Here is a 12,609-nt window from a genome sequence, read left to right as displayed (position 1 = left end):
GACTGGAGCTAGGATACAGCAGGTCCAACAGAGCTGCCACCTGTAAGTCACAGCAGATACCTCACATGGAGACAAATTGCCATCCTGCAACATGCTGGAGTAGGATCTTGCCTTGCCTGGCTGACAGATTCCCGAAGACACAGTGCCTAAATCCCAGTGAGTGATCAAGGTTTCCAAATGCCAAGAGTACATTCCCTACATTTAAATTAAAACAACTGTCCGAGAGCTCACGTTCATTTACATTTGCATCCAGCAGCAGGCAGAAATATGTGTTTTGATAAATATTTATCATGATGTATGCGTGTGTCCCGAGTCTGTTTTTATCTGCGTTATTTAGTAGCAGTTGTGGTTGAAATAAAAGCTGTTCCTTTTAAGAGCTACATAAGAAGCGGGGCACCCACAACTCTCGTCACTCCCACTCCTCGATTACAATGAAGGATGAGGGGGGTTGCCCTTCCCATACAAATGTAACCCGGACAGTACTCCAAGAATTACCCGCGCTCCAATTGAAGGGATCAGAGCAGGTGCACAAGCGCTGTGGGAGGTGTAGGGACTCTCCTCCCACAATAGAGCAGAGCCAGATCACCAATGGGGACTTAACCATATACCTTTTAATGAAAGAACAGTACTGGGAACATAACAGGCATAAACCAGGGGTATAGGGGACACTACAACGCCCCGAAGGGGCAGGGTTCAACAAAGGTTAGACAGTTACAATCATTGACAAAAGACAGGGTTAACAAAATATAAAACGCAAACAGCAGAGCACACAAGACTGGTTGGTGAAATATAAAAAGGCACAAAATACAAAATGTCAAATGACAAGGAAATATAGGGCCTAGGTACCTGGAGGGGGAGAAAGGGGGAAAACACAATGGGCCCTTTCCACTGCGAGATTTGCTCCTTCTTAGCTCACTCACCCCAAGTCACCCCACCTGGGACTTAAACTCAGATCTTGTACATGGTAGACAGAAACTCTGCCACGCAGACACCACTAGTGGCATGGCTCTAAGCCGCTAGGGGTTTTGACCTTCCTGGAGCCCCGGCCTCACGTCGAACTGCCCAGCCTTTTATTGGAGGAGCTGAAAGCAGAGCTGGGAACCTCTCAGGTCGCTGCTCAGATCCTTGCTGGAGCTGGGGAGCCTCTCCTGCTGGCCACAGTCTCTTGTAGAGGAACCTGGGGACCAGCGGGGAGCCTCTGCCGGCCACACACCGCACTACTGAGGGTCCAACTGCTGCCTGCAGGTCCTGCTCCTTCAGGCTCTTCTGGGACAACTGCTCCCACCCCGCTGGCCCAGCTCTTGCCAGCTCTTTGAAGCTCCTTGTGGTCCCTCGCTGGTCTCTCCTGAGCCAGCTGCACTGACCCTTTTATTCCCCTCCAGGTGACCCAATGAGGGGACACGGAGGGTGAGTCTATGGGGCCTGATTGGTGAGGAAAGGGAATCCCAAGTCCTCCAATCATCTTTTGCCCTTTCAAAACCCCTGGGCTAAGTCACTGCCAACTAGCCCATCACACAAAGGATGAAGCCTTAAAGAAGTTTGCTGAGCCACGTTTGGTACTCTGGCTTTTCACGACACCAGCATCTGACTCTGCTGCTCTGAGCCTTTATTGCAGTGTTTCCCAGCCAGTGTGCCGTGGCACAAAAGTGTGCCGTCAGAAATGAACAGGCGTGCCGTGGAATTTAACCGTGGCAATGAGCTACAATAGGTATGAGGATGGGGAATGCCTTAACAGGTGTGCCGCAGAAAATTTTTATTAACACTAGTGTGTCTTGGGCTGGAAAATTTTGGGGCACACTGCTTTATTGCTTATGTGTGGGTGTATCTACACATGCAATTAATGTGACGTGATAAACTGTAGCACAGTTTGCACTGGAGTTAGCTGCTTCCAGGTGCAGCATCTACACATACCTGCAGTAAAGTGCATGTGTAGATGCATTCAATGTGTGCTATATTGGCTCCCACTGCTAATTCAAATCAACAGGCAGCCTTTGAAAAAAATGCCATGGGAAATGAACAAATGTATCAGTCGATGACTAATTGCAAACATGGATGGACTTTGATCAGGGAAAGTGATGGTATGATGGAGACAGAGACGCATGCAGCCATAATGTGGGTTGTAATTTGTCCCACACCCACACCCCAAGGGACCGCCGCACCTTTCTTACAGCCCCCCCTAGTACAGCCCGTCTAGTGAGCGTGGATGACCAGGACTATGAGATTACTCCGCAGAAAGCACTATGCATTTGAGCTGCTTAAGACTCCTTCACTTGGTGGCATAGTTGAAAGGATACCCACAAAAAAGCAGCCTCCCCATGACTCAAATCTGCCTCTGGTGCTGGGGATGGAAGTGGCTTTGCCCTAGCTCCATTTGGGCATCAGCTCTTGGCTCCAGCCACCCTCTAATGGTGGGAGGGGAGTCTTGAAAGATGCAGACACCTCCAGGCTGACCTAAGGAGCCAGCCAAAATATTTAGGACTTGGTCACTTAACGCTTTTTGATTCCACTGAGATTTTAGCACATAGCTCTTTTAGAAAATCCCACCAGCAGCTTATCTGTATTTTTAGTGCCAAGGTAATTTTTAAAATCTGACCTTTAGCACCCCAGGCATCCTTTTTTGACTCACAGCTAATGTCAGGACTTCAGTAACCCTATGTCAGTGGAACATTAATGTTGACCTGTAAAGTCTCCTCAAGGCTGGTAACACAGAGTTCAAGAGCCCATGGACAGATATATCTATGTCTTTCTGAAGCTCGATTGCATTAGGATCAAGTTATTCCTTAAATGATCACTTAATACTGGATAGTGTGTTGCCCAGATGTGGACATATTTATTTCACACAATTGGTGAGCTAATCAAGTGCAGCATATGAATATTTTAGACACTGTCACAAATGATTTGATTATACAAGTGCTCTGAAATAAGAGAAGTTCTCAGAACACGAGGAAATTATTTCTTTGACAAATCATTGAAATGATTGAAATAATTGGTTGAAAATACCAATTATTTTACATATAAAATAATACCATAATACCAATACCATATTGGTAAAATACCAATTATTTTACATATAAAAATCTTCAGTTTAACATAGAAACATAAATATATTGAACTTTCTGATTAACTCTGGGATCCACCTTTCCATAGGCAGTCTTTCTGTTGATGCCCATCTTCCAAATTCACCGAGTATCTGGAATTCCAGTCTCGTTCAAAAAGATTTTTTAATTGCTCTTGCATTGATGGATTCTTTTTGGAGGGATCAGTTGAGACCTGGTTGATAATCAGCCCTACTCCAGCTGTATTAGTAAAGTAATCTTCTGACCAATTGGAAGTCCCTACAGGGTAGAAAACATCACGTTTAGTCACACTGAAAAAATAAATATGATGTTATGTCAACTATTTTATCAGGCAGATGAGAAAATGGGAGCATGATGGTGGACAAAATTATCAAGCCTGAGGTCTCATTTTACATTCCCAAATCCTTATTTAGGTACCTAAATACAAGTGACCTGACTTACAGGTTCTCCATGGGCCTCATTCAGTGGAGCCAGTGACTGAGAGGCACTGGATTTCCCTATTATAGCAATGAATACGGTTTGGCTATCAGTAGGGACCTGCTCAAATCACTTTCCACGAAAAGTGGAGTTCCCTGTGATTTTTGGTGGAATTGCCAGAAAAAAAAACAACTTACTGAAAATAAAATACTGGCTGTCCAGTGGAAGCCAGCAGTTCTCACAGCAGCTGGCACACAGATGGTGGCCACCCCCTTCTCCTTCCACTGCTGACTAGCCAAGAGGGCTACCCATTGTGCAACCCTGCCTCTCTCCACCCATCAGCTGTGAGGGGTGAAACTGCATGAACAGCAGCCCTCTGGTGAAGGGCAGCCCTTTCCGCCAATCAGCAGTGAGGGGTTGGGCTGCTGCTGGGGGCCCTTGGCCAATCATCAGCGTGGGGTGGGCCTCACTGTGTAAAACCATGAAAATGGCAGCGGGCACCACTATCAGCCTGCAAAATCACCTGCCTGCTTCCTTGATTTCAGTAGGTCCCTAGCTATGAAGATGATGGGGAGGGAAATCAAATCTAACATTTGTTTTGGGCTCATGTATTTCGCTCTTCCATCCCCCTCCCTTCAATGGGGCCTGAGCTGCCCTGCTAACAAAGCAGTCTCTAAGGACTCCTATACACATGCAGGGAGGCTGCTCTGACTCGCTGTAATTACAGCATGTTGGATCAGACTCGATTAATTGAGCGTGGACATCACCGTGCTCCAGCAGCCTCCAGTGTCCTGTAAATCAGCATCCCCGTGCTGAAAAATGGTGGCGGGGAGCTTTAAACCAAAGCTCATTCAACGAGCTTTAGTTCAACGTGCCCCGCTGCCATGTTTCAGAGTGGAAATGCTGATACATGTGACACTCTGGGTACTTTAATAAGCACGGCTCTCGGACCTGTGCCAATTAAAGCCCCACCTCCCCTGCCTCCCAGAGCACATCTATAACTGCCCTAAAGTTCTTGCTCCTTCAAAAGGAAATGGCTATAAATAAACAATTTTCAAAGCTGAACCTGCTAAAAAAAAAGTGTGGGCTCCAGATAAATACTGCACAGGTGAGTTAGATACACAGGTGGGACCCACAGGTACTGTGCTGGACCCATTAACCAGATGTTCAAAGATAGAGACCTAGTTGGATATGATCCCTGATGCTTTGTCAGAAGCCCCCCTGCCACATAGCATTAAGCACTGTGAATATATCATAAATCCTATTTTAGGGTGTCTCCTGTGGCCAGTCTTACCTAAACAAATCTATAAATGATTCCAAAATGAGCATTGGTTAGAAAATAAATTTGCTGAGAAACTACCTGTTTCTATCTTCAGAAAGTAATTGAATAGGAGACCATCCTACATTGGCTAGCAGATGAAACAGGTGACCTACCAAGCCTTTTCTAGCCCCTTACTCTGGTCTACAATTCTACTATGAGAGGGAAAAATAAATGCCAGTTACTAATTTAGTAGTGACTGAAGCTGCTGTCTTCTTAAATCTGCTCCTGGAGTTCTGTTTAACAAATACCCAGGAACACATACCCAGTAAAGTGGATTCCTGACAACAAATGATTTTATTAGAGCAAGATAATGTTTTTCACTGGAACATTAACTGTCACTGTGTGACTCTAGATACACATCTCACTACTAGTGTGCTACAGAAATAGTTACCTGTGCTCATTTGGGGCCAGGACTTGTCTAATTTCATTCTTAATGGTTCACAATCTGATGAAATAAAGCTCTTGCTGATTTTGTCTGACATTATTCCCCACCCCTCCCTCCGCTTCTGCCCCATCATATCTTTGCTCCTCTATCCAGTGCAGAGATTCTGCCAACTGCTATCCACTGTGCTATGATTCTGTACTTTTTCCTGATAAACTGAGCTAACATTTGACATTTCACCCAATCCCATTTCAGTTCTAACTCTGTTGTTCTAATCATGTCTTAAACTATTCACATTTAGAGCAGCAGGGTGCTTACCAATATAGGCCTCCTTATCAGTGACCATGTACTTGTTGTGATTCACTCTCCCATAAGGAATGTTCGTGTGATTCAGAACTGGAACAATGAAGAGCTTCTGCATGGAAGGAAATTACAAAGCGCACACAGCATTATTTGAGCAAAGCATAGATAATGTTATTGGACACTGAAAACTTTCCCTGTTTTCCAGAACAGAATTGAATCTACAAAAGCTCTGGCTTAAGATGATTTAGAAAAGATTTTACACATATCCAGTAAAACTAACTTGGACAAAATGATGACTCCACTGTATGCATCATTGGATAATCCAGTGGGATCAGTTAAGGATAATGTGTATTTCACACTGTTCCATCACTGAAACAACTATTGCTACAGGAAAGACAACTAAGTGTAATTCTAGGCAGCTGTTTAATAGCATTACTGATCTCCAGTCATCATTCATTGCTACTTTATTATGTGCTTGAATAGACTGACCCCAGACAGGGAGAGGTATTGCAAAGAGTAACAAAGATTTTTAATGTTTTTAAACTCTAATTAAAAATTACATGTGAAGTCTTTTTTTTGTTATCCCACTAAATAGTCCTCCATCTTGATCTTGTTACAGTCTTCTCTCCTTGTATCCACCCCATGTTAGGAGGTCCCAACAGCCATTGATACATTTCTAAGTATTGCTTAGCACTGGTGCAGTGATTAATTTGTAGGTAGGTGGGTAGTGAGGAGAATCGTTCATCCCGAGTTGTGCTTGGTATTAATTAAAGTGTCACTTGATGAATACCTCACACCACAAGAAGTAATGCTGTGGAATTTGATATTGGGTGTGAAGTGCATTCACGTGCCGTGTAAGCTGTCACAAAAATGGTGCTCAGTCTGCAACCCTGCCTTGTAAATAGCTATGTAGTTGGATTCATATTGCAAGCTAGTTTTAAATAAATGCCACCAGTTCCTTGGAAAATTCTACCTGGGCCCAGTTTTGAAAGGGCTGGGGCTGTAAGATCAATAAGTAAACCTATTTATGCAGGCAAACATTTGAATTTATGTACACAGTAGGCCTGTACAAAGCGGCTAGTATTTGCTTCAGATTTGGATTCGGCCAATTCGGGGGACAATGATAAGATTCGAATTACTGTCCTGATTTGATTCGGCCGAATCTGATTTGAAGATACGGCTACTGCCGAATCTCCAAATCTCTGAATCAGCCAGGCCCATCCCCCGCGCTGCCCCGCCCACTCCAGCTCCCAGCACTTGTTAAAAAAAAAAAGCCCTGGCTCACTGGGTGCTGCTGGGCAGGGGGGGCAATCCCTGCTGCCCCCAACTGCCCCATGCTGCATGGGGGGCTCTTCATGAGCCCGGTGGGGGGCCGCCGTGGGGGGGGAGGGGGGAGCTGGTGGGTTTGTGGGGGCTGGCAGGGATCCCCTCATAGTCCCCTTCCCCCAGTCTTCCCTCCCCCGCCCCTAGTACTTACCAGCACGGAGTCCAGCTGCAGCTTCCTGCTGCAACCACCGGGGACTGTCCGAATTGTCGACAAAAGATCGTTTTCCAAAGATTCGGAGAGCTTTCAATCAATTTGGACCTTTAAATTGGTCCCCTGATTCAATTCGGATTTGGAGATTCGGCTACCAAATCAGGCCGAATCTCCTCCGAATTGAATCAGCAGCCAAAGCTTCGCGCAGCCCTAGTACACAGCAGCGCATTTAGAACACACGTGGGTGCGGTGTCTACAGTTCCCAGAGATGCACACTCAGAACTGCCTTCTTATAAGTACAGCCCATTACAGCAAGAGTTTTCCTGTCTTACCACTTCTATGCTGATACGGGTATCTGGATCATTGAGAGCAAGCAGTGACTGTAGGTAATGGAGCATAGAGGGGTCAGTGTGAAGCCAGCAGCTGATTAAAAGCCGGATGCGTACATTACGGGTGAATGCTACACTTCTCAGAGCATCATCGATAGCTGGCCAGTATCTATAGGAAAGGAAGTAAATTAACAGAAAAGCACTTTCAAAACACATCCATCAAGAGGTCTAACATTACACTGGATGCATCTACATGTCTAATTAATGCAACAAAATAAACACTAGTGCATACTACGCCAGAATTTATTGCTCCCAGGTGCTGCATTTGCACGTGCTCCTGGGACTGCAGCACATAAAGCCAGGTCAGAGCAGCCCGGGCTGGCAGGGGATCCAGGGGGCTCAGCCTGCCAGCCGGGGGATGCTCTGACCCAGCTCAACATGTTGCTGAGGGGTTGGCTGGGACATGAGTGTGCTTCAATGTGGGGCTAGTTGGCAGGCATCCCCTGCACTGAAGTACCCTTGTGCCCCAGCCAGCTTGGTCCCCATCTACACATGTGTTGTGGTGGAGTAAATTAGTCTGCCACTGGATAGTACTTGTATATACAAGTACTATCCTGCGGTGGAATAAATTAATTTACTCCAGCCTCATAGCGTTCCATGTGTAAACGCTGATGTTTTACTGTAGAGCTAATTAGTCAGCTCTGCAGCAAACATCTCATGTAGATGCGCCTGCTGATAACTAAGTAACTATAGCACTAATATAGTGCTAAGGCCAGACCTTTAAAAGGCACAACCCAGCGAAAAGATAGTGTGGAGGGTCAGGGGCAGTAGATTATAGCACACTTTAAGATGTTTAGTTGCAATATGGTGGAGCATTTGCTTGCATTCTCTTGACCAATGTTTGGGAAAGACAAGAAGAGGCAAAGAAATGAGCAAGCAAATGAATATCAGAGACAAGAATAATTTTAGAAAGTGCAAGTGAAACAGGTCAAAAGAATAAGGCTGAATGTGGCTTGGAGTACATTTTGTGGTCAGTTAGATCTGGTTTAGGAAAAGATATAGCTTAAATAGGGAGTAAAAATAGGCACATAAATATTAATTTGAGTAGAACCTATTAAAAACATCTTTTAAAATGTGGGCCTTACTAAGCTCTGTGACAGTGAGCTAGGGAATAGAGGATAAAAATCTGAGTTCACCTTGGAATCTTTGCTCTACAGCCTTGAACTATAATTCTTGCTGAACAGCGCACCAAGATAAGTGCTCTTTTAAAACTTAGTTTGCCACTTTGGTGAGATATCCTTTTCCCTAAAAAATGGGTATCCTGTAGGGCGGTGCAAAACTTTGGCAGCTGTTTCATTTCAGAGGTGTTTTGGCCCATGTCAATGCCCAAAACACTGAATCCAAATCAGAACAGGAGACTGAGAAAAAGCTCCTAAACAAAATGAAAGCATCTGAAACTTTTTTGAAAATTTCAGTTTTGGAGCTGGGCTTGCAGGGAAACAGAAACTAAGAGGAGGGAGGGGGAAGAAGTGGGGGAAGGACTGCTCTGTAGCTGGCCAATGTCTGAGATCTGTCCCTGAGATCCCTTCCAATCCCAGTGCTCTGGGGGAGGGAGGGCACAACTGTGCAGACTCTTCCCGGGTGGTGTGGGCCCCCAGATCTGTGTGCAGGATGACAGCAAGGGCCAGCCGCAGCACCAGTCTTCCCAGCATTTGGCATGCCCTGCGCCAAGTGCTGGTCCCAGTCAGCTTCGGCAGCCTGCCATCATACTGTGTGCAGATCTAGGAGCCTATACCCCCCCAGGAGAAATCTGGCACATCTCTGTAGCCCTCCTGGGGAGTGCAGGCCCCAGGATCTGTGTGTGGCATGACAGCATGCTGCTGCTGCTGGCTGGGGCCAGCACCTGAGTCTGCTCGGCAGAGCCCACGCCAAAAGCCAGAAAGAACCCAGTGCTGGTGCTGGCCCCAACTGGCAAGGGCAGCCTGCTGTCATCCTGCGTGCAGATCCAGGGGTCCACACCTCTGGGAAGAGTCCGGCACAGCTCTGCAGCCCTCCCAGGTGCGGACCCCCAGATCTGTGCACAGGATGACAGGAGGCTGCCGCTGTCAGCTGGGGCCAGCAGCAGCACCAGTCCTCCCAGCACTTGGTGTGGGCTGCACCGAGTGCTGGTCCCAGCCAGCAGCAGCAGCCTGCTGTCATCCCTCGCACAGATCCGGGGGCCCATGCTCCCTGGCAGGAGTCTAACAGAGCGCCGCAGCCCTCCTGGGGGGTGCAAGCCCCTGGATCTGTGCACGGGATGACAGCAGGCTGCTGCTGTCGGCAAGTTATATGAGTTTTGCTTTGAACAGTTTGAGGTGCAGTTTCACAAAACCCCCTGCACCTACCTCCTTGAAACTTGGAGGCTTCACGCCCTCAGAAGGGGCTACCATCTCTGCAATTTTCATCTGAATCAGCCAAAAGATGACAAAGTTATACCTATTTTAGTGATTCCCCATTATAGTCTATGGCTGAATCTCCAAAACAGCATCAAAATTCCAAAACAATTTTGCCCGAATTGAATCGGGACAGTGACCTTAAACACCGAACTGAATCACTCTGAAATGGCTGAATCCAAATCCAAATTGAAACAGCCATTTCACACAGCCCTAGTAACCTGCTAGAGGCTATTCTGAAAATGTTAGGACTTAAAGATAATTTTATTTTTGAATTCTCTCAAATGTTAATTTGATTGATATTTCTTTAGATGAATGCATGTTATAAATTGTAATCATTTGCTTGATGTGCCTTACCTGTACTGGTCAGTGATTTATATCTCATCTGTATTTCATTATTAAATTTGCTATTAAAGGGTTTCTATATTTGTGCTTGTGAGTTTTTATCGTTGAACCTTTCTTGGTTCTGTGAATAGCTCTGGGGCTCTCAGGAGCTGTTCTACAGAAAGCCTCTTGGAAGTATTATGGACAGAGCCATGGCTCCCACTTTACCTCCATCCTATTCCACCAGGCATCGCACATGGAAGTGAGCACATGGTGCCACTTCCTGTCCATCTCTCCTTGCCCTTTAGTATTCAGGACAAGAGTGTAAAGGAAGCACGGAGCTCTGCTCTCTGAATGCAGGGACCATAATTCCTCCTGGCACCTGTAAAATATGGTTTCCATATTTTAAAACCAGCTCCCTAGTTCATGAACACATAGTTATAAAAACAGAAGCCTTTTTCCTTTTATGGCTGGATGCTGTGGAAATGATCTGGGGCCCCAATCCCTTGTCCCACAGGACATTCAGATGCACGCGTGTGTCAGATGAAGCCCTAGATGTCACAAACCAGGGATTAAGGCTCAAGGTGGAGAATGAGCAGCATTAACAAATGGATTTTTAAGGGGAAAATAACTGGTTGTCAGACAACTAATTTTAATCCAAAACAACGGGAGGCAAGGAATAAGTCCAATCAAATCTATGACAGAAAAACAGAATTTATCTGAATCGTTTGACTTGAAGAAGTATCTGTCACATGGCAGACAGACTTTAAATATTTGTTTTAAGGCCAACTTCATCTATCTGTATCTCATCTCCATCCCCACAAGCTTCTGAAGCCCCTAGCTGTAGCCTTATGCTCAGTGATCATCATACCAGAAGACACGTAGTAGGATAAGACTGTTGGTAGCAACATAAAACGAACAGTAATTCAGGGCTTGCTCATTTCCTTACAAGCGTCTTTGAGCGAAGCGCACCTAATTACATATAATCATCTCTCCTTATCAGTTCTTTGAGAACCACAGAGATGTTCCATGCATATCAAGTACCACATGTAAACTTCCCAATCAAGTGCTGCTTAGAGGTTTTTCCTTTTTAATACCTAATGACTTAATAGCTTTCTGAATTAGTTAAAGCTAAGGTTATACACAGAGTATGTAAAACATCTAGCCACAGTGCTTACAATTCTGGCTCCCGCTAGTTCCCAAAGCAGGAAGCAAACATACAATGCCATCTCCCTGCCCTGGGCAGGTGTGCATCCCTCCTTGAAGAGCCTGGACAATCATAGATGCCTTTGTAATGTAAGGGAGGGAAATGCATACAGGCTTCATTTGAAGTATAATGGAAGAAAGCAGAGGAGCACAGACACTAGCAAGATATACAGTAAGACCAGAATCAAGAGTCATTAGTAGGATTGAAGGTAGAAATAGATGTCGCCGAACAAAAGCTGATCAGCTGCAATGGGACCTGTTCCACCATAGCTAATCTGCTTTGCTGGGGGATACACACATCGCCCCTTGTTCTGCTTCGGACCCCCTGGCTAATGTGGGACAAGGGGTGGTGTGTTCCCCTTGCAATGTGGAGGCACAGGTCAGCACGGGGCCCAGCGTGGGGAGATCTGAGGAATCCCCACTCGGCCCAGACCCTCACTGAATAGGTCCCAGCAATGAGGCAAAGGGCAGTGCGGGAGCTGGAAAATTCATAAGGCTCAGTCCCAAACTGACAGATCCTGGCATGGAGGCAAGGATTGCCAGGAACTCCCCAGTTCCTGCATCATCCTGGGCCTCCTTGCCAGTACCAGTGGTGACCTGTACTTCAAGCAGAGGCACGGGTCAACGTGGCACAGGGTAACACAGAACGGCATAGGTCCTGGGGAATCCCCAGCACCCTGGGCCTCTGCGCTGGGACCTGTGCTTCACATGGAGACATAGGTCAGCGCAGGTTTCAGCGTGCAGGCACAGGGTGGTGGGAAGTACCTGGCTTCTGTGCCCCTGCCCTGCCAGGTCCCTTACTGGCCTGTGCCTCAGTATGCAGCATGGGTCAGTGCAGGTCCCACTGTAGAGGCCTGGGCTCATATGGATACCAGTGTGGAGGCATGGGGCGCCTAGGATTCCCTGGATCCCATAACTCCACGTGGGACTTGTGTGGGCTTTCCCTGCTTACAGAGATGGGCCCCCGGGGTGTCTGTAGGAGGCAAAAGCCAGGCAGATGCCCTGGGGGCTGGAGGAGCCCGATCCTACCCAGGTGCACAGGATCAGACCCCAGGGCAGCAGGGGATGCAGGCCACCTGCATTCTGGCACCCCAGAGGAAATAGATGTTGGCCACAATAAAGCAGCAACATTTGTTAGTACTTTTTGTCGCACTACTGACAAAGGGAAGGGACATCTATTTGCTCAGCATTTGTGTCACCATAAAATCATTATGGCAGCACAAATGCAACACCAGGTGACATCTGTTCTTACCCAAAATCATGGTGCAACCACAACAATCAGCTTCTCCCAGGGCCAGAAGCCAAGAACTCTTAGGGAAGGTGGCAGACTGGAGGTGTAGG

At 46.5% G+C, this 12,609-nt stretch overlaps 1 protein-coding gene across 1 annotated transcript in view; it reads right to left on the bottom strand.

The window, feature by feature from the left end:
- Positions 1-2,813: 2,813 nt before the first annotated feature.
- Positions 2,814-12,609, bottom strand: part of PLD4 (phospholipase D family member 4) — a 19,932-nt gene continuing 10,136 nt past the window's right edge. The window contains 3 exon segments of the mRNA XM_006036353.3: positions 2,814-3,335; positions 5,516-5,612; positions 7,310-7,475. Of these exon segments, the coding sequence (XP_006036415.1) occupies positions 3,121-3,335; positions 5,516-5,612; positions 7,310-7,475 (478 nt within the window). The 3' untranslated portion in view covers positions 2,814-3,120.

This window comes from Alligator sinensis, unplaced genomic scaffold (genome assembly GCF_000455745.1).
Source record: "Alligator sinensis unplaced genomic scaffold, ASM45574v1 scaffold890_1, whole genome shotgun sequence".
In the NCBI taxonomy this organism is placed as follows: Eukaryota; Metazoa; Chordata; order Crocodylia; family Alligatoridae; genus Alligator; species Alligator sinensis.
Note: the sequence above shows the minus strand (reverse complement) of the source record. Positions and strands in the feature narration are given on the sequence as shown.